Source organism: Heloderma suspectum, chromosome 5, assembly GCF_057233095.1.
Source record: "Heloderma suspectum isolate Gila_16-S chromosome 5, 16-S_ref, whole genome shotgun sequence".
NCBI classification, from domain to species: Eukaryota; Metazoa; Chordata; class Lepidosauria; order Squamata; family Helodermatidae; genus Heloderma; species Heloderma suspectum.
The window spans coordinates 63,570,998-63,594,337 of record NC_139462.1 but is presented as its reverse complement, the minus strand read 5'-3'; the positions used below and the strand labels follow the sequence as shown (position 1 = coordinate 63,594,337).

Genomic DNA, 23,340 nt, shown 5'->3' with positions numbered 1-23,340 from the left:
AAAGCTGGGTTGCAGTTAAACCCCCCAAAAACCAAGATTATGGCAACCAGCTTGATTGAGAACTGGCAAATAGAGGGAGAAAACGTGGAGGCAGTGACAGACTTTGTCTTTCTAGGCGCAAAGATTACTGCAGATGCTGACTGCAGCCAGGAAATTAGAAGACGTTTACTCTTGGGAGGACAGCAATGACAAATCTTGATAAAATAGTGAAGAGCAGAGACATCACACTGACAACAAAGGTCCGCATAGTTCAAGCAATGGTATTCCCCGTAGTAACCTATGGCTGCGAGAGCTGGACCATATGGAAGGCTGAGCAAAAGAAGATAGATGCTTTTGAACTGTGGTGCTGGAGGAAAATTCTGAGATTGCCTTGGACTGCAAGAAGATCAAACCAGTCCATCCTCCAGGAAAGAAAGCCAGACTGCTCACTTGAGGGAAGGATATTCAAGGCAAAACTGAAGTACTTTGGCCACATCATGTGACGACAGGATACCCTGGAGAAGATGCTGATGCTATGGAAAGTGGAAGGCAAAAGGAAGAGGGGCCGACCAAGGGCAAGATGGTTGGATGATATTCTGGAGGTGACGGACTCGACCTTGGGGGAGCTGGGGGTGGCGACGGCTGACAGGAAGCTCTGGCGTGGGCTGGTCCATGAAGTCACGAAGAGTCGGAAGCGACTGTCTGAGTAAACAATAAATGACCGTGAATGACTTTGGTATGGGATGTAACTCAGGGATGTTGCTCAGTGGTAGAATGCATTTTTGCATACATAACGTCCTAGGTTCAATCCCTGGCATCTTCATGTCTGCTTTTATGAAGAGACCACTGCCAGTCAGAGTAATCACCACTGGCTGAGAAAGACGAATGGTTTAACTTTGTAAAAGCCACCCAGAAATTCTTCATTTGACAATTTAGTTTCATATTTATTACAGAAAAAAATTCTCAAAGCTCTGCAATTTTTTAACCTGGGCATATGCCTCCCTCAGACTCTGACGGGGCATGTATAGATAGCAACAAACTAGGGGAGAGAGGAGCGTTTTGCCTAACAACGTAGTGGTTTGTGTATGTGTCACCTGATACTTTAGGAGATCTGTGCAAAGATGATGGATGGAGCATGATTTTGTTTCAGCTCGATTTGGGTGTTTTCTCCTTTCTCTCCCACGCCCACGCGTGTATCTCTCTCTGCAACTGAAGATAGCACTTGACACAACAGATGAAGTGCACTCTAGTCCACAAAAGCTTATGCCATAATAAAGTTGTTAGTCTTTAAGGTGCCACAAGACTCTTTGTTCCTTTTCTCAAGACAGTACAGTCATATGAATAGAATATCAAAACCAGGGAGAAGAGAGAATGGACAAGAGTCATTATTGTGATGGGAAATGGGGGTTGACAGAAGCTCCTGTAATCGGGAAGGAGAAATGATAAGAAAATGGAAAAAGTTAAAGACTTAGACGAGAAGAGATTGAACATGATGGGAGAGGCAAAGGACTAGGGATGCAAGAATCCGAAGACTGAATACAGACCTGGCAGCTGGGATATTGGTGAGAAGGGAGAAAGACAGAAAGTACTCTGAAGCACAAGTGCAAAAATGGCTCTTCATGTTAAGCTGAAATTGTTTCCCATTTTGGTTTTGGCTGGCTGTTTAGCTGTCTCTTTATTGCTATTAACTCAGAGAGCATTTAGTGCTTGTGTTGATTTTGGTCATTTTTCTGCTGCATTTAGCTTTTCTTTTCTTGGTTGTTTTGTTGTTAGCTTGTTTTATTGATTGTAAAATGTTAGGCACCTTGTGTTTTCTTTTGATAAGGCAGTATATGGGAAACCAATATATAGGAAAGGGAGAAGGAAGATTTATTTTTAAAATCTGTCAGGTGTTGAATCTGCATATTGGAAACTAGGTTCAAAGTCACTATCTATTAGTCTAACTTGCCTCACAGGGTTGGTGCACAGACAAATGTGATATGAACTTATATCACAGAGAGTCAGTGTGATGTAGTGGCTAGAGTGTTGGACTGGGAGCCGGGAGATCTGGGTTCTAGTCCCCACTCAGCCATGGAAGCTCACTGGGTGGCTTTGGGCCAGTCACAGACTCTCAGCCCAACCTACCTCACAGGGTTGTTGTTGTGAGGATAAAATGGAGAGGAGGAGGAGGAGGTAAGCCACCTTGGGTTCCTTGCAAGAGGAAGAAAGGTGGGATATAAATGCAATCAATCAATCAATCAATCAATCAATCAATCACTAACTTACTTACTTACTTACTTACTTACTTAATGGTTCTATAGGTATTTTAATAAATGATTATTAATACCCTTCCTGCCAAATCTGACATTAGAGAGATTTGGAGGAGAGTTGGGAAATTCTCTAGTTCTTGGCCCCTCAGCTGTATCCCAGACTTACTAGTTAAGATCAGTGAGAATGGATCACAGGGTTCTTTTGTAAATAATACTTCAATTACTTGTCCAGGGATAAATTCTGTGCCGAGTAAAAAATAGTAGAGCAGTTGGTAGGAAAAGCAAATACTATGAATCCTCTTATCTGACTTGAGGCTCAAAATTATGTTCAGAATGGACAGTGAAGTACATGTAAAAGTGTAGTTCTGCTTCAGCAGTTTGTTAGCTTTTGTGGCCTGCAACATGGGTTATTTGCTGTTTGATTGCACTTTTAAGATTTAAATATATGTCTTATGGTTTGCTTTCAATAACCAGCTTCTCTATCTTTGTCACATCGACCTAATTCTACAATGCCCCTTACGTATGGCTTTTGCATTGGTATCAACGAACATAGTATTTACTGTACACCACCAGGATTTAAGCCAATGCGAAGTTTATGTTTTGCCCCCCTTTTCCTTTGACTGTCTTACTGCAAGGCATTGCCTCTGTTTAAGTCTACGGGTATCGATGAAAGCACAGAAGCTCTGTGCCAAGCACATTTTGTACTTGTTTGGGTGCTCAACATTTTTCTGATTTCCTATCTGAAATTCTGTGAAGGCAAATAGATCAGTTTGTGTTTCCTTTTTCACACAGTAGAAGATGGCATTAAAAATATGAGCCCATTTGGATGTACCAATAAATGTATAGGTAGGGTAAAAGAAACATGTGCATTATTTTAAATGCTCTGATAAAATATCCAATAGTGTGAGCTGGCACTTGTATCTGTGGGCTTCAGACCATGAACTCCTTCAAATTAAATAGCTACACTAAAATCTTGTTGAAATCTATAGGAGGGCCATAGTGCAGTGGTAGAGCACATGCTTTGCATGCAGAAATTCCCAACTTCAGTTCCTGATGTCTCCACTTAAAAGGGTTAGAATCACAGAATCATAGAATAGTAGGGTTGGAAGGGGCCTACAAGACCATCGAGTCCAACCCCCTGCTCAATGCAGGAATCCAAGTCAAAGCATCCCTGACAGATGGCTGTCCAGCTTCATCGTGAATGCCTCCAGTGTGGGAGAGCCCACTACCTCCCTAGGTAATTGTTTCTACTGTTGTATTGCTCTGACAGTCAGGAGGTTTTTCCTGATGTTCAGCCGGAATCTGGCTTCTTGTAACCTGAGCCCATTATTCCATGTCCTGCACTCTGGGATGATCGAGAAGAGATCCTGGCCTTCCTGTCTGTGGCAACCTTTCAAATACTTGAAGAGTGCTATCCTATCTCCCCTCAGTCTTCTGTTCTCAAGGCTAAACATTCCCAGTTCTTTCAGATTGTCCTCTTAGGGCTTTGTTTCCAGTTCCTTGATCATCTTTGTTGCCCTCCTCTGAACCCTCTCCAATTTGTATGCATCCTTCTTAAGGTGTGGTGCCCAGAACTGGACACAGGATTCCAGATGAGGCCTAACCAGTGCTGATAGAGGGGAACTAGTACTTCATGTGAGCTGGAAGCTGTACTTCTCTGAATGCAGCCCAAAATAGCGTTTGCCTTTTTTGCAGCCACATCACATTGTTGGCTCATATTCGCTTGTGATCTATAACAATTCCACGATCCTTCTCGCTTGTAGTATTGTTGAGCCAAGTATTGCCCATCTTGTAACTGTGCATTGGTTTTCTTTTTCCTAGGTGCAGAACTTGGCATTTATCCCTATTAAATGTCATTCTGTTGTTTTCTGCCCAGCGCTCCAGCCTATCAAGATCACCTTGAATTTTGTTTCTGTCTTCCAGGGCATTTGCTACCCTGCCCAATTTTGTGTCATCTGCAAATTTGATCAGCAATCCCTGTACCTCCTCTTCCAAGTCATTAATAAAAATGTTGAAGAGCACTGGGCCCAGGACTGAGCTCTGCGGTATCCCCACTTGTTGCCTCTCCCCAGTTTGAGAAGATCCCATTGATCAGCACTCTTTGAGTCTGATTCTATAGCCAACTGTGGATCCACCTGATAGTTGTTTCATCTAGCCATCTTTGAGCGAGTTTACTCATCAGGATATCATGGGGCACTTTGTTGAAAGCTTTGCTGAAGTCGAGGTATATTATGTCCACAGCATTCCCACAGTCCACAAGGAAGGTTACCTGATCAAAACATGAGATTAGATTCATCTGGCAGGATTTGTTCATGACAAATCCATGTTGGCTTCCAGTAATCACTGCATTGTTTTCAAAGTGCTTACAGATTGATTGCTTTATAATCCACTCCAGAATTTCCCAGGGATTGATGTCAGACTGACTGGTCTGTAGTTCCCAGGTTCCTCCTTTTTACCCTTTTTGAAGATAGGGACAACATTAGCCCTGCTCCAGTCATCTGGCACTTCCCCCGTCCTCCATGATTTCTCAAAGAGAATAGACCCTGGAGAGCTGCTGCATGTCAGAGTAGACAATATTGGTCTAGATAGACTGTTAGTCTGACTCAGTGTAAGGCTTCTTCATATGTTTGATTGCTGTAAAATGCACCTTTGACAATTCATAAGAATGATTTGTTTTCAACATATTATAGTGTCTCTGAATTATAATTTAATTAAAAATATTAACAGATAGTATATTTTAAATGTCCATGACGGTAATTACCAAGTACCATTCCTACAGTTCTCCCATAGGCTTCAACAGACTGCAAGGCAAAATGATTTACTGAGACGCTACAAAATATAGTCACTAATTGTCAGCACTGTTAACTGTTGTATTACCAGCTTTCTGTTTTGGTTTGTCTACCTTGTAACGTTAATACTGTGTAGAGTTCCAGGGCATTTTTAATATTCTCTAGACTCATAATATATGGCCATATAGATGCTTTATGGCAAACTATGGACATCTTTTGTCTCTTGGCCAGAACCTGCACAAGTCCCTCCCCAAAGGAATGACTTTCACGATTGAAAATAATTGACATAAACAAGAGTAACAGGAGTAAAGAATTCTTTTGGCTGACTAGAAACCAGCCTTTGTTCCCATGGCAACTTTTTTGATGCTCTGGTGGCTGGGTTACTTTCAGTGGGTTTCAGCGGGGGGTAGTGGTGGAGGCAATTTTAATGGTGATCTAATCGTCACTAAGCCAGTATAGGAGTTCACATGGGTCATTTTTTCCCCTCCCCACCTTCTCTCTCTGCCCACTCCTGACACCTCTGGTGGTTTGTTTTGGTTATGAAGTAGTCATAGATATAAAACAATAAATAAAAAACAAGGATCTTCCCCTTTATGTACTCCTATTGTAGTGTGATGATATTGATAGGAAGGTGTACTGTCGTGGAGTGACTACATGTACTACAATAGCTAGGTTTGCTGTGCTCTGGAGTGAATGAGCACCACTTATAGAGGGTTGTTCACATAAACAAGGATACCTGGGGTGCTTGGTATAGATTTGTTTATTTATTTATTTATTTATTTATTTATTTATTTCTATACTGCCCAATAGCCGAAGCTCTCTATGGATCAATCCATGGAAACTCCAGCCATGCCTCCTGCTCACTGCCAGTTTGTTTTCTGAACTCTCTGGGCTTGCAGTGAATTGTGAAATCCACCCACGCCTCTCTTTTATTCAGAGATGAAACAGAAACGTGTCAAGAGCCTCTCATTCAACAGGGGCTCCTGATTTCAACTAAGGCTGCATTCATGTGAATTGCTAGGTACCACAGTAGAGGCTGTTTAGAGTGGTGCACTTTACTTTTCTAATATTCACACATACTTCAAGAATGGCAATGCGCGATGCAGTATCTTTCTTTGGGAGGCATGTTCAGTGAAATGTTCATGTGGGGCTGTCCAAGAGATTCTCTGCTTACATGGAGCCATTCTTTCTGTAGTGGACAGGGACACCTTTGCAAAGACAATAGTGGTCCTTATTCCTATAAAGTTCACACAAACAGTGAATGGGGATATGAAGAGAGGTCTGTACTCCTGATTCTTCCTTCCTTTACCTCTCTTCGCTTTGTGTATTCAACCATATAAGCCACTGGAAGTGCCAGGAGCAGGATGTAAGTTATTGTGATGATCCCTATATTCTGAACAAAGCAACAATGCCCTATAGAGTGTCTGTGATAAGAATAGTTTTCTGGAAGTCTGCAACAGACACGTATCCTGTCTTTTATTCCCAATATACTTTCTGAGGTTAATCCTTTTTTATTACAGCACCTCTTCTATAATGGATGTTCAGAATTATTAAAGTTGTGGAAACTACCTCTAAATAATTTTCTGTTTGGTTAGCAAGACCACTTATGTCAGAGATGTAGCTGCTCTCACCATTGGACAAAACAACGACCTGTCTTTATTAAGGGGCAGTTTTCACTAGTTTCAAATTCCCATAAATGGTCTCAAATTCCCATAAATAACCAAAGCCTTACCTCTGTCTTGAAATCACCCAACCAGGAGTGCAAAGATCAGACCATCTGCTCTGCAAGTAACTTTGCACATGCTCTCACACCTACTGTTCTACTCAAGTAGGTAATATGTACAAGTTAGGTTTGATTGACCTTTTGATTCTATTTGGAATTTTGTGTGTGCGATTATTGCCTTCCCTTTTTTCCCCTCTCCCTCCCCCCCTTTCCCAAATAAACCACTTTTTATTCCTTGACATTTGGCTGCATTGTTTTAAAAAGAAGGTTTTTTAAGCTAAAATCCTCCCCATGTTTTTCACAGTTGTTAAACTACCACCTTGTGTTCCAGCAATAGCTCATATGTTTCTGTAAGATTTGGTGATCCCTGGGCTTTGGGAAAGTAAATCCAAAGTGCCTTCCTTTTTATTTTGTTTCTAGAGCTGGACTAAAAGGTGGGCTCCTTGGCAATAGTGCTTAGAACTCCCCGTTTAGATGGACAGCCTATGGTGTTCAGGCAAGGATCAGCCTCTGGTGGCAGCCCATCAGTGATTCGTTCTTGGCTGAACCCTTTGCAGAAAAGGGGTCTAGCAGTAAGGGAAAATCTTCCTTCCCAGATCTGTCACAGTTGTGAAAGCCAGTCGCCACGTAGACTGCCCCAATCATGTGTGGAGTCTCAATGCCCAAACCAATGGCCACCAGGAATTTACCATTCATGTGTTACAACCACATATGCATTCAGGGTGATCCACATGGTGAATAGCTTTAGACCAGGGATGGGGAAACATTTTTGGTCCAAGAGCCTTGTTGCCCTGATGGCAACTTGCTGGGGGACGCATGCCAGAAGTGGGCAGGGCCGAAGCTCAAAATGGGCTTAGCCAGTGCTGATATGGGGCAGGGCCACCCCTCACACTCTCACACTCTCACACTCTCACACTCTCACACATTCATACACCCTTCACGTCTCCATTCATACACACACCCACATGCCACTCACACACACATAATACCCACTTATCATGCACATGCACACACTGACACACACACACACGCTACTGTATAACTCTCTCCCCCCCCCGCCCACAAAGCTGCAATTAGGCTGGGAAAAAGCCTTCTACTGAAGCCAAAGGAAGGCTTTTTCAAAGTCTGAGGGGGAGGAGGGCTAAGGATAGGAAGTTATGGATCAGATGGAGAGGCTCCATGGGCCACATCAGGCCCTTGGACTGGAGGTTCCCCACCCGTGCTTTACATCAGGTGAGTAAGGTAGTCTGTATCAATATTTGCTTTTAGAACAGTTAAATTAGCTGAGTATGCTTTCATTTCTGACATGTGGTATAAAGCCTATAAATAGATCAACCATAATTAACTAGATCCTTTCATGGATAATCTACCTTTCTACCTTTGCCAGATAATAGACTGTAGTTTGTTTTCTGCATAATGATATGTACTGGATTTATACCTGAAACTCTCAATAATGTTCCATGCATCTGGTGTCGTTGACTGTAGTCCACAAAAGCTTATGCCAGAATAAATTTGTTCATCTTTAAGGTGCCACAGTACTCTCTGTTTAATCCATTAACTAAGACTGCTCTTGTGGGGATTTCTATCCCACCCTTAAAACAAATTCCCAGGATGGTTACCCTCCTCAAACTAAGCTTGGTTAGAACAAAAAGAACATTAAAAGAGCAATGACAGTCCAGCATTCTGTTTGCACAGTGGCCAACCAGATGCCCATGGGAAGTCCAACAGCCGGATATGAGTGCATCAGCACTCTCGCTCATGTTATTGCATTGCGATAGTGACGAGAGAACTCTACTTTTCTCAGAATTCTTTGAGCATATATTTACTTTAGAATTGTTTTGATTATGCTCATGTAAGCAAACTTTATTCTCCCTAAAGGCATGAGTGCTTAGTTTTAGTACAAGGGAACTCAAGTTTATCTACAATGAATGAATTCAACATTTTATGTTCATTCAACAATATACTTGAAAGAAAACTTGGATGTCCAATGAAGTGGATGGATAATCTGTTAGCAGCCAATCACAATCACCATTTGAAGTCTGAAATATTTAACATTTATTGAGAGTCTAGAGCGTGCCTGGGCATTTTACTGACCGTCGAAGCAACAGGGTTACTGCCAGGGTACTGAACATGGAGTAGTGGGGAGTCAGGTAGTATTGGAGGTGTTGATAAGATGAAGATAGTCTCTCTCAAAACATTCTATGTGGTAGAAATTGGTCTGGAGAAGAGTGGAGTGGGTTTTCCAAATCAAGAGAGGGTGCAGTGGTAACCACAATGGCAGAAGCCAGTCTCACCTCATGGACGTTGAACACATGGTGCCTTTGGGTTGTGGCTAGTGCATAGGCAGGGGCGGGGTGTTGTTGAGCAAGCCTGCATTTTCTCACTACCCATTTCACATGTTTGATATCCATCAGTACCAAGTGCGTCATTAGGGCTTATGCCTTCTGCCATTTTACTTACATTCTCTCTCTCTCTCTCTGCAAAATCCACTCTCCTGTCCCCTGACCGAATTCTACTACATAGCCTCTCTCAAAACATGCTATCTTCATCTTAGCAGCACCTCCACCACTGACTTTCCTCTACCTCACGTGACTACCCTGGCAGGATAGTTTAGGTACATTTCCTGTTAGGAGGATAAGGTTACAGTTGATGTGAAAGACCTCTGCTTGTGTCCCTGAAGAGCCGCTACAAGTCATAGTTGAGAATACTGGGTTAGGTGGACAAATCATTTGACCTGGTATAAGGAAGCCTGTTATGTTCTTCTGTAACAAAAGTAGAGGAGAAAAAGAAGTCCTCCAAGCATGGGGAGAAGTGGGGAGTATATAAGGAAATCCCTCTCATTTAAAATGATTTTTTTGGGAGAGACTGCTATATATCAAAAAATCACTTCAAAGCAATTAATTTTCACCATCCTGATTAGAAATTGCAGCCATTCGGCAGTTTGCTGGATTGAACACCCTTGCTCCATTTTTACAGAGGAACAGGTATGTCTGTGGTGTTCCCCTAGGTTAAACGTAATACAGGTGCTTCCCATTGATGACTCATAAATAAAACTTCTGATTTTGAACATGTAGAGCTTAATCTTTGCAGCTGAAATGCTTTATGATGCCTGCTCTGTGATGTCCTGTGGAAATGGTGTCCTGTCATTTATGATGTACATGACCCACATTGTTTGGATAAGAGAACTGCCTACTGGTTCAGATTAGGGCTGAGATAGATGGGCCTTGTTAATTCATTAGCCTAGTCTGTGACCTTGAGTTATATGATGGCTAGAGCCAGGAATAGGTTGCAGGAATATAGTTTTCTCTGGGAAGGGTAAGTATGGCAAGTCAGTAAGGAAAATGAACATGTTTACAGAAGTAGGTTATGTACTGTGACCTTACATTGTCCTTAGAAAACGGCATGGGAAGTTACAAGTTCCGCCTGCCAAGTACAATGTACATTTTTGGTTTTTGAATGATAACAGGCCAAAGCATATGCAGGCTTGCAGGGCAGTACCTTGAATGACTACAGTATCTTGTCAGAGAGTCTTAAGGGTCTCCATATTTGTTGTTGTTGTTCAGTCGTTAAGTCGTGTCCGACTCTTCGTGACCCCATGGACCATAGCAGAGGATACTAAAATGCTGGGAACATTTTAAACTGCTGGGCATTGTATGATTTGGAAGGTTTGGTGTTAGTCACAAGAGTTAGAATGCGGGTTGCCTTGGATGTATGATGTGTAAGGGACCAGATGGGGATAAAAGACCAGTGGTTTGGTTGGCTGGCAAGGTGTGAAAACCCAAGAGTTCTAAAAAGGAATTGGGGCCTAGCACAATTTTTGAACTAACTATATGCTGTTTACTTCTGGTTTACTGTGGTTTAAATTTTTGTGAACCGCCCAGACAGCTTCGGCTATTGGGTGGTATAAAAATGAATGAATGAATGCAGTCTGGAGCTTATTATTGCTGCTGACTTCTGTTGTGGAGGGCAGGCACACCAAATGTAATCTTGAAAATATAGTACTAAATCTTTGCTTCTGTCCCATCCCTTAATTGGCTCTTATGACTTCATAAATGCGTTTAAAAAGAGAAAATGTTCCATATGACTACGAGAGCAATATTGTGCTTACTTTTCTGGGCCCGCCTATTAGTTTTTAGGAATACTAAAAGGTTTTTTTTAGCCTCACAACTAGCTGAAGTTCATAATTACTTGGTTTACAATATGGATTTGTTCAGGTCAAATGTTCAGATATATTCTGAATTGAGTGTCATTTCCCCAAGAAATTCTTTTGCAGCTTAGAATGTCAAACAAGATTCTGCACAAATAACAGAGTCTTGTGGCATCTTCATATGCACCTTCAAAGAAGTATTCAGGTTGCTTTGAAAATGCATGTACAAAAGTGTCTCCAGTGAAGATCCTTTTATTTAACAGTTAAGTAAACTTCACAAAAATCACAAGTCTCTGCTTGGTTAGACAGTCTCAGGGATTACATAGCACCAGAGCCTTAAAAATCTGGAGCTTTCTCTGGAACCTTAAAAATCACCCTTTGGGGGCTTTTGCCCAGTTCTGTCTGAACTGTGATTAGTGTCTGCGACAGCCTTCCCCAACCTGGGGCCCTTCAGATGTTTTGGACTGCAACTCCCATCATCCATAGCCATTTGCCATGCTGGATTGGGTGATGCGAGTTATAGTTCAAAACACTCAGAGGGCACCAGGTTTGGGACATAAACAAAAGTAAATCAACATCAGTCAGTTAAAACTGATAAAGAAACATTATAAGGTGCAGGCAACGTTATGAGCTGGGGCATTATGAATTGGGAGAGGAATCATGGGGGAAAAATGGGGGTTGGGGAAAATGTCTCTGAAAGAGCTCATAGATACAGACCTCATTCCAAAACAAGCTGAAGGGAGTTTACCTGTCACTACTTAATAACTTCTCATCAGATCCATTTTAAGTTTATTCACAGTAGATGAACCAGACAATATAAAAATATAAATAATGAGTGGATTTTGGAAACAATTGTAGGAGGAAACCGTTAGGATTAAAATCAGATATTAGTATTCACAGGTGAATATAGCTGGAGATCTGGTGTTAGAATCTGGGATAATAAAGTTACAGTGGCAACAATGACAGGTATGCTTGTGAAAGAGAAGAGAACTGTTTGTTTTAAAAGTAACTTAATAGGGAACTAAGTTACAGTATTGAAACTGTGCTTGCCATTCCATGGCAAAGACAGAAAGAATTAGAAAGGGTGCTCCTATGCATATTTAGATAGAAAAAAAGTCATAAAACTCACAGCATGCCTCAGCTAGCCATGGCTGGCTGGTGCATGCTGGGAGTTGTAGGACATTTTTTGTCTAAACTTGCATAGAATTCAGCCCCAATGAATATTTTTATGCAGTCAAAGCAGCTTGATCAATGACTGTTCTTTGCACATGGTTTCAAATGTATTCTACTCTAGTTACTTTATGATGTGAATTACATATAGTTTGAATAAAATTGGGGGGCAAGACAAATAACTGGCTACTTAAAATATCCTAGGAAAATGTTGTATCATCCTATTCATTTGATTTTGCTGAATAAAAAAAATCCTTTCCTTTGCAATGGTAGTTAACATTTAAAATTGCAAATTTGCAAGGTTGGAAGTATTCTCAAATATGTTGTGTTATTGTTACTAAAAAGATGTAGACAGATGAGTCCATACTTAGGCTTAAATAAAATAGAGGAATTTTAGAACAACTTTATTCAGGGTTTAGTAGTCAGGACTTTAAAGCAAGCATTCAATCCACACATGCTTTATCATCTTGGTTTGAAATTTTCCTCATATACTTGACATCTGGTTTTAGAGGGATAATAACCCATATAATCAGCTTTTAAAATACTGATTATCCCCCCCCCACAAAATCTGTTCTTTTTAATTAATATTCTATATAAATATTTCTTAAGCCAAGTTGGAAAGGCAAAAAATGGGCTTATGGCAATAGTTTGTCAAGGTCAGTGGTTTACATCCACCATTTACACTATTAAACACATCAAATTCAGCTTATTTCCACTCATTTTCTGTAAATGTGGGCCATGCTACTAATTACTCTGAGGAAGAGAAATGTGAACTCAGTGCAGGAAACTACTATATATACATCTACTCTGTGATGCAGTGCTACTAAGCCATTCTGACAGATTATTTCTGAACTAGAAATAATAACCCAGAATACACACACACACACACACACACACACACACATTAAACAAGTGGAACATTACTCTTTTGTCAACTGTTCTTTTCTTCAACTTATCTATTTTTTTTTGGTATATAAAAGTCACTTGCTTCTTAATATTGCTAGATGTGCAGAACTGTTGCGTAACGAACTTAACAAAGATCTATCACATACTTGGTTTTTATGCGACTTAGTAATAACAAAATAGTGAAAGCTTTTAAAATGTTATAATATCTATTCTTATGCTTTTAATACTACAATTGAATAAAATGAGATGGCAGCATTGCTAATAGCTCTCTAGCCCTATCCAGAAATTCTCCCCCCACAGGTACTGCTAAACCTGGAGAGGGAACTGTGTCTACTGGACCCACCTTTGACATCTTGTGCCCCACCATCCCACTGATGCAACACTTTTGAGCGTTGATGTTTTCAAAGGGGAAGCCTCTGAACTTTTAGCTGAATGCATGGAGACTTCTTAGTGGGGCCGCGGTGGCTTAGTGGTTAAGATGCTGAACTGCAGACTGGAAGGTCGGCAGGTCAGCAGTTCGAGACCCGAGTGCTGCGTGACGGAGTGAGCTCCCGTCTTCAGTCCCAGCTTCTGCCAACCTAGCAGTTCGAAAGCAAGAAATTGCAAGTAGATAAATAGGTACCACTTCGGCGGGAAAGGTAACAGCGTTCCGTGCACCTCAGTGTTCAGTCATGCCGGCCACATGACCACGGAAGCATCTTCGGACAGCGCTGGCTCTTCGGCTTAGAAACGGGGATGAGCACCTTACCCTAGAGTCGGACATGACTGGTTGGGGACACCTTTACCTTTTTATGGAGACTTCTTCTTTGCAGACGTTCTGCTCACTGTGTGGATGGGAGCAACGGGGTATGTGAAATCTGCACCAGAGCCACGCATCTATGCATTTAGCCGTATGTGTGGACAGCAACATCTGAAAAGGGCTTCTGTGTCACAGACATTTCAGATCTGGCATCAGGCATGTTGTCATTTGTGGAGATCTAAAGTATTCATTCCTAGCCCCTAATGTGTGTCTAGACTGGATGGGAAGTCAGTGTGCTGAGCTATTTCCTCCAAAAGCACAAACCACTTGGAAATGCTCCTGTGCAAATCCCATTGAAAGGAATGGGAGCTGGGTACTCTTAAAATGCTCCTTTTCATTTGCACTTGAAGTCTTCCATTCATTTCAGTGGAGGTTGTGTAGGAGAGCTTCTTGGGAGCTAGTGTGTTCTGAACCACATAGGAAGGACACATATTGTATTTGAATTATTGTATTTGTTTTGTCATCCACTCAAAGAATCTGTGTTATGGGGTGGCTATACACAATCAGTAAATAAATCAATCTTGTACCTGGCCCAGCCCCCTCCAACTTTGGGTCTTCTAGATGTTTTGGACTACATCTCCCAACATTCCTAAATATTGGCCATGCTGGCTGGGACCGACGTGAGTTCAAAATATCTGGAGGGCACCACTTTGGGGAAGCTGGCTCTCATATAGACTGAAGGCCTGTCTGGTCTTATGTCTTGCCTTTTGTTTTGCACCTCATGGCAGAAGATAAGTGCTGTCAATTTTTAAACTTTTGTCTCATCTGTGCAGAAAGGTTCAAGCCTAAGGATTCAGGTCTTAAGAATGAAGTCATTACAGCAAGCAATTAGGATATACTCTATCTTTAAAACAGGAGTGTGCCCCAAGGGCCAAATTCTATTTCAGAGAAACGTTCAGGACTTCTCTTTGCCTTCCAGTAAAGGCAAAAGTGGTGGGGCCAAAAACACCAGCATATTTTAGCTTAAAATAAACTTATTTTATTTTAAAATAAAATGGGGAACTCTTAGTGCCAGTAACTGAGTCTTAGAAGAGGCATTTCAACCTTTTAGAAATGAGAAAAAACTGCACAAAAGCTGGGGAAACTACCAAACTATCAGTGGATGGAGGAAAGGGTGTGGGGCTAGGGGAGGACGGTGTGGCCCTTTGGGGAACCCCTGAGGGCCATTTTGGGACCCCAGATGGGCCGGATCGGGACCCCAAGCCTGAGGGTCTACACTCCTGCTTTAAAACAATAGGAAAGTTTGATACATACAGTTTATGATATTGGGATACCTCTGTGCCCCAAATTCTGTAATTTGCAGAAATTATATGGGGTCTAAGTGCTAGAAGAATTGGGAAAAGCCATGGATTTTTGTTGCTGTTTTCAAGGTAAATGCTTCTGTTGTGATACGGTGATGTTCGTAGGTTCTCCGTCTTCTGTTTCATTTGACCGAGTAAATCCAATGAGAACTGAGCTGCAGATACATTGCTCAAATCAAGTATGAAACCGCGTTTAATGTCACCCAGTATCAGGTTACAAATATAGGTCTGAATTGTTGTAACTACCACCCTTATTGCTGCTCAGGAGGAATAGATATCACTTCTCTCCACAACTGTAATGTAAAATTACATTGCATATATATATATATATATATATATATATGTGTGTGTGTGTGTGCGCGCGCGCGCAATGTCTTTCCTGAACTATGTAATAAATAAGCCATTATCATCATCCAGTGACTGTCAGACAGTGTTATGCTGTTACGTAATGAATGTATAAATATCACAATGAGCAGGGCTACTAAGCCTCACAGATTAGCAGAGGCAAAACAGGAGGGGTGGCATTATTTCTAGTGTGGGATTAATACACTGAATGCAGCATCATTTAAAAAAGCAGTGTAGTTAGATGCATGTAAGGGGCTCAGAGCCAATACAATCCTAGCTCTTAATCTGGTCTGAGCCACTGATATTTGTGACATGACCTAGGATAAACTACTTGACCTCTCCCTAACTCAGCTGGTGCACCCATAAAATGTTACAAAGGCAGTTGCATGTATTTTAACCCTAATAAAGAAATTAGAGACTGGGATCTAAAGAAACATGCCATGTGCCCAGTGGAGCTTTGGGGTTTGCGTTTCTTGAACAGAAGCCACATGGCCAATCACTTTTGAAACTCAGTGAACTTGCAAAATCAAGATTGAGATATTGTATGAGAGACTTCTTGCAAAGGTTTTTTTTTTAAAAATTGCACTTGGCATGCCCAAGCCCTTGTGGTGTGCCTAGCTTATGTGGCCAAAAAAGTGCAATATGTGAACTCCCATTTTTCATAATAAATCTGACAGTCACATAATCTTGATGCCTGGGAATTTTTAGACTGCAGACTTCCAGTTTCTAATGTCAAATTATCCTGACACCATGATATGCCATTTATGTAGCTGTGCACAATTATGAAATATTCTTTGTATAGCTGAATAAATTTGGAACTCGATCTAAAACTCTTCTGGGGATATTTTTACCTTGTATCATACAAAGATGACAGAGTTAAAATTAGTGAGCTTTTAAGGTGGTGGAATTTATGTTGTGTGCAGGAGGAAAAGATGAGAGGTAAAGGTCACTGTTGAGCTCATCCCAGGTCAAGGGCTTGAGAACAGGAAAAGGGATCCTGTAGCCCTACCTTTCATTAAATCAACATGCAGTACACAGCATAGACTCTGTATTTAAAGAAGCATAAGGCCAAAATTACACATGGAGTTTAAAGCACTTTATACATCTCCCCACTATTTCAGTTAATGCACATTACCCCCTTTGACTGCTACCACTTCCCCTGCAGTTAGTGATGGAAACTACGCACCCCCCTTTTCCTACTCTGGATACTGCACTAGACTTTCCAAAAGCCCAATACAAATTTCCTCTGACACCCTCCCCCAACCCACCCCCACTACTGACTTTGCTTTTCTTTTTCCTTTTCACAGCTAAGAGCCCTGGGCTCTAGCTATGCTGGGGAAAAAGACAAATTTTCTGATGGCAGCCAGATGGAAAGGACCACCACTGGGCAAAAAGAGAGAGGCACAAGCTAAAAGAGCTTCAACGTATACTCAGCATCATCCTGGAAAATGACCATGATCTGGGACACTCCAGTTGCAGCATTTCCCAGGACTACCTAGTGTCTTGAGATCCAAGATCCAGAACCCCTTTGGTTAATTTTTTTCTTTTCATGTTCTCCTAGAAATCACAATTCTCCTTAAAAAGAAAATGTATGAATGTCAAGGCTCCTGTGTAGGTATGTAGGTAGGTAGATAGAGAAACCGACAACATAGGGGATAAAACTGGCCAGGCTTCCCCCATGTCTGCAGCCCCTTTACTTGTAACAGTTGAAACTGAAATTGACAAGAAGGTTCTCTCCAAAAGAGAGCAGGAGAGGGAGGAATGGTGAAGGCAACAGGGTGGGAGGGCCGGTAATGCAGGTGGTTCCACCCTGTCACCGTTACCAAACTGTGTCATTGCCGTTTCGACTTGGAACTTTTGTTCTGTGTGAGTGCAGTGAAACAGGGCAGCTGCTGAGGTGAAAGCATAGGTTGAAGGCCCACCAGTGATGTCATTGTGCAAGAACCCAAGATTCCCTCCCTGCCATTTAAAAATTAAAGTACTGTGTGTGATCACTCTTCTAACACTGATGCAGAAACATGGCCTTTACAAGGGGAAAAAAAGCATCTTCCTTCATGGCCAATCAGTTGATTTAAATAGCATTTAAAGCTGCATTTCTTCCATTCACGCATGCACACCAATAGCAGGAGAGAGTCCCAAATGTGATTTAAGTGGCATGTATAAATTCACTCTCGGATATCGCAGCCATTACCATCAGCCATTAGCTAATAAGGGTAATGAGCAAACCAGTTTGCTCCAAATGTACTTGAAGGGCAATACCTCCTAGTTCCCCTGTGGCATGGAGGCTATATCAAGCAACCTCACAGTCTGCTAAGAGAGACAGAAGTTAGCAGTAACAGTAGCAGATGGGCAAAGAGCAGCCACCCACTGTGTTGGGGAAAGCCAAAGAGCGGTGCCAGACTTTCCAAAAGCTTGGTACACATCTCTCCCAGACCACCTCCTTCTCTGCCACTGCTGCTACTGCTTTGCCTCCTCCTTTCACAGCCCTGGGTTCTAGCTGTGCAGTTAAAAAGGCAGCTTTTTATTTGATTTTATTTATACCCTGCCTTTCTACCAAAAAATGGCACTTGAGGCAGCTTACAGAACCAATTAAAATTGATTAAAACAATACATTAAAAATAATAAAAGTATATTACAGAAAAAATATTATTAAAAATAGCACGCAACCCACCAGACCCAGTTACAGAGCAACTTCTTAAATAAAGCAGTCTTTGCCCATGGTAGAAGGACATTAAAGAGAGAGCAAACCTAGCCTCCCTCGGGGAGTTCCATAGCCTGAGAGCAGCCACCGAAAAGCCCCTCCCTCTCAAGTCACCACCAATGTGCCCCTGAAGGCAGCGATCTCGAAAGAAGGGCCTATCCAGATGATCTTACAAACTGGTTTAGCTCATATAGGTCTTTCAGGTAGCCTGGTCCCAAACCTTTTCCCAAGCTATCTTGTGGAAAGGACCACCACTTGGTAAAGAGAAGCCAAAAAAGTTTCTGAATCCCTGATTCTAATGCAAAGTCTGAAGCAAATCTTGTGGATCTTGCCCAGATTACCTCTGCATTATCTGACATTTGTTTTTTAATCTCTTCTGTATGCTTGTACTGTGTCAGTACTGTTATTTTATGCTAATATTGTGATTTTAACTGATGTAAACCACCCTGCGTAATGTGTATTGCATTGCGGTGGTATGTGTAATTTTGTTATTATCTGAATGAATGAATGACCTTTATAGTTCATGAAATTCACTGTACTCTGTGGTGAGTGATGTCCATCCTAAATTCCAATGTTTAGAAATTCTTACCATGTAGATCACTCCCATTATATCAGATCTCTGCTCTCCTTCTTCCCCGTGGGACATGGCATTCTCAACATAATGTCAGTGAACCACAGGATAAGCAAGTTAATTAAACATTATGGCTGGTTAAGGGATTGCTCACTGTGGGCAGGCTGGCCTTGATGGCAAAACTGCAATTATTACATGTGTCCCAGCCCTTAATCTAGAAGACATGTAGTTTGACAGGATGACCCATAGTGTACATGGGAGTCTTGGCTTGCGGAATCATTCACAAAGCTTGTTCTTTAGAAGCTGATTACCAATGTGTCATCATCTGCATTATCTATCCAAACTTTCCAGGCACAGTGTATCTCTATCCAAAACTAGTTAGGCTTATGGGCACCATTGGCAATGGGCAGCAGTTTTCTTATTTTAGGCCTGCTTTACATTGTGTAATCTACTTTTTTAACTTTGTTTTTAAGATGATATAGATCACCAGATCTGAAATCTAAGTTTAAATACAAAATGGAAGGAAATGGAAAACCCTTATCCTTGCCAATGTTACCCATGGGGAACATACGATTTCAATACTCCATTCTATATACAATCCCTGTTTATGTAATGGTTGCAGTCCAGTGCTGATTGGCAGATGCTAACAGATGCTGACGGCATCCTACAGCTACAATAGCAGCATTTCAGTATTACAAATGTTACATTTACTGCATAAAGTTTTGATGTGCATAAGAGCCTTCTGGTAATGAGTGAGGTGAGTTGTCGTAAATATATTTTCAACCTATACACTATCATGTATAGCAGGGGTCCCCAACCCCTGGGCCGCGGACCGGTACCGGTCCGTGGCCTGTCAGCAACTGGGCTGCAGGGGTGTGCGAAACCCTTAGGTCCACGGGGGGTCTGCGGGGGGGGGAGGCGATCCGTCCCCCCCCCCCCCGGAATCCTCACCGGCCCCGGCTGGCTCTGCTCTGTGGAGAGTCCGTGGAGCTGCTGGCCGGCTCCGGCCACTGGCGGACTTCTGGCTGCTGGGACACAAATGGCGTCCGCTATGCGGACGCCTTTTGTGTCCCTGTTCTACAAGTAATAGGCTACATAAATCTTTACATAGCCTATTACTGCAAAGAATAGGGACGCAAATGGCGTCTGCGAAGTGGACGCCATTTGCGTTCCAGCGGCTGGAAGTCCGCCAGCGGAAAAACCCCTCCCCGGTCCGTGGAAAAATTGGACCGGTCCTTGGCGCCAAAAAGGTCAGGGACCACTGCTGTATAGGATAGTGAGAAGAAATACTTTCTGTGTGTCAAGGCTTGTAATTCGCTCCCCGAAGTACAGCTTCATCTCATTCACAGAGCCAGTGTGTTGTAGTGGTTAGAATTTTGTAGACCTCTATCAAGTCCTCCCCTTACCCTCCTTTTTTCCAAGCTAAACAATCCCACCTTCTCTCATTGGGGAGATGCTCCAGCCCCTTGATCATTTTAGTTACCCATTTCTGCACTTTTTCCAGCTCTATAATATCTTTTTTGAAGTGTGGTCACCAGAACTGGACACAGTATTTTAAGTGTGGCCACATCATAGATTTGTATAGGGGCAGTATGATATTGGCAGTTTTATTCTCAATTCCTTTTTTAGTTATGCCTAACATGGAGTTTGCCTTTTTTTTTTTACAGTGGCTGCACACTGGGTTGACATCTTCATTGAGCTGTCCACCACAACCCCAAGATCTCTTGGGGTTGGGACTAGGGAGGGTTCCAGGAAAATAATTTTTGATAGGCTGCCACCAGTCAGGATGAATCTCCTGATACACCCTAGTCTGTCCAGCTGCTTGGGGCATTTTTGAGCCCTATTGCCAAGAAGCCCTCTCTTCAGCCTAGAAAAAAGGTTAGGGAAAAAGAAAGGTGCTTTACACTTTCCTTCCCCAAACCCAGAAACACTGTTTTTCCCCAAACCCCTTTAAAATCTTAAAAACACCAGTGATAACTTTGTAACCATGCGGTCTTTTTCATAGGGAAGAGTTCAGTGAGAAATGCCTTTTAAAACAACACAGCCAGATGTCCAAATGTAAAATGGAGTTTATTTAGAAAAAAGAGAGAAACAAGGTGGAAAAACCAGGGAAGGCAACAGTCATACACATACATACACATAATTCAAAATAAAATCAAAAAGTCAGTCTAGCTTATCTGGTCACATTACCTACTCAAGTTCTGTCTTGGGGCCCAAGATGCCAAGTTTATTGCAGAGAGGATGGTTTGAGTGTGAGAGAGCATCTGGCTTCCTGTTAGATGATATATAGGAAAGCTCTAGAAGGAGTGTGGGGCCTTTTTATGGGGATCTCCACTCAGTAAATGACAGTTAAGTGATGGCTGGTCAGTCCAATACCACGGTAGCCTCCATTTCTCATGTCAGTGGTTTAGCCAGCAAATTAGAAAATTACGTTGTGGTTGGATCTTCCTTCTGAACCATGGTAACTTACAACCAAAAGTCTGAGGTGGTTGAAACTAGTCAGCCTATTCAAGAAAAGGGGTGCAAGTTTGGTTTGCATTTTGTGTTATGCCACAAAAAAGTGGCATAAGTCTAGATAAAACTATTCAGGTTGCCCAGCAGGGTGCCAACTGACCAGATGCTCTAGGGGGCACTGTGGATCTATATTAGAAGTACAGGGGGCACGCAAGAGAATTGAGTGACAAGGGAAGAAGTGTCTTTGTTTGCCTCAGAGCATACTGGTGCACCCTCTCTCTCTCTCTCTCCCCTGTCCTGGTACACTGGGGAGATAATTTAGCACTTTCGCTTAGATGCTCCTATTTACAGTTATGTTTATACTGCCCACTAGAGGAGGAAATGGTTTGTATACCAAGACATCGTAGCCATTCGGGGAAGTACGAATGGAAGGTTTGAGCAGGCTTCATTTCCCAGCCTCGTGTACTGAGGACTCCAGGGCTTTGACAAGGGATAAAGACATTCTTGTTACTGCACCCCAGCTGGAATTTCCAGCCATCTGTCTCCACTCCACATAAGTGAGAGAAAAACTGGGGGGACTGAGTAGAATATAGAGTGCTATGTGTGAGAAGATAAAATTATCATTTTAGTGAAATTTTGTGAGCTTCTACTTGTTCAGTTTTAAACTGGGCCTAAGACTGATGTGTTGACTTGATTAGATCCTAAGCAAACAACCTTTACAATGCAATACCTATATATCTCTACCCACTAGTAAGTCCTGTTGAGTTCAGTGGGGCTTAACCCTCAGATAAGTGGGTATAAGGTTGCAGCTTTTGTAATTTTGGTTTGGCATTCATTAGAATATTAAATTCCTCTCTGTTCAGCCTTTATAAAAAAGTGTTCCTGAGCATGTGTTGTGTTTTTTCTTAATGGATAGCCTACGGTAACAGAATAAATGCATTCTTGATATGTTGCCTTGGTGATTTTGAGGAAACAATAAATGTAGATCCCAAGGAGGAGTTGATGGATGAAATTGTTTGTAGCAGTCTCTCACATTGAATGTTTGTGGGTGTTTTAAATTAGGAAGTAAAATCCAACACATACTGTTAAGAGCAGCCAAGTTACACAGATAATGCCAAAAGGGGTTGTGGTCCCTTAAAATCTTTGACATTAGTCATAACAAATTAACTGGAGTTTGCTGGTGGCCAGTATGGCTTGAAATGATCGATCTTGTTATTTTTCCTCATAGCTCCTCATTGAGAAGTGTATCGTCTGGTTCCTCAAGGCCTTCCAAAGTGTGTTTGGTGTGTGGGGATGAGGCATCTGGATGCCATTATGGAGTTGTTACCTGTGGCAGCTGTAAAGTCTTCTTCAAGAGAGCAGTGGAAGGTAAATCCTCATGTGGGTTCTTATTTTATATTCTTTCTGATATAAGTATAAGAAATTTTAATTGCATGTTCCACAGTGGCTTTAACTCTGTGCTTTAAATATATGCATCTTCTGCTTTATCTGGAAAACACCTAGTTATAGTTTTATGCCCTTAAGCTTTAATTTTAATTCATATCCATAATTCTAATTATTTAAAATCCTGATTTGTTTCTTCTGCTAGACCAAAGAATTCTCTCTAGCCACAAGTAAACATGTCCAAACCTTTCATAAGTTGGAGGGGAATTCTGGGTAGAGACAAGCAGATGATGCCCCTAACTGTTCTTCAAAAATCCATGAATAATAACAAATGTAGCTTAAAGCTAATTGATGCATGATAGTTATACAACTTTGAACCCACCCTTTTAAGATTGATACACATTTGCACTCTCCTTCTAAAAAAGAAGTTGACAGGCCTGGGGAGGTGTGCAGTTTTTATGAAGAAGCAAGGCCACTCAAAGCATTTAGAACCAGGCATTTCAAGTGCATACAACTCTAACTCCCTCTCAGAAGATAATCTGTTGCATTATTCCGTTTTCTGCTCCTTTTCACTTCAGTTGTCCTAGCTCCATTTAACAGTCCTATCTCTTTAAATTGACTATTTCCCTGCCAGCCCTGCCTCCTTTCCTGTTCTGCATTAATACAACTTGTTCTGCATTCATCATACACCTTCCCTTTTGTATTCTTGCCTCTTTCACTGTAGTGGAGAGTTTCTTGCCATTCAGCTATACCTACCGGTTCCTGTGGGAAGGAACGGAATAATTTAGTTTAAAAAGCTTTCCGTTTCTTTGCCCATCCCAAG

General features: G+C 41.8%; 1 protein-coding gene across 8 annotated transcripts in view; it reads left to right on the top strand.

The window, feature by feature from the left end:
• NR3C2 (nuclear receptor subfamily 3 group C member 2) overlaps positions 1-23,340 on the top strand; it is a 205,337-nt gene that overhangs the window by 94,826 nt on the left and 87,171 nt on the right. For 6 of the 8 annotated variants that reach the window (XM_084856235.1, XM_084856236.1, XM_084856237.1 and 3 more), the window contains one exon: positions 22,363-22,514. In XM_084856235.1, coding sequence (XP_084712361.1) covers positions 22,363-22,514 — 152 coding nt within the window. The remainder of the gene's footprint in view (positions 1-22,362; positions 22,515-23,340) is intronic. The other 2 variants (XM_084856239.1, XM_084856233.1) reach the window with 1 other exon arrangement.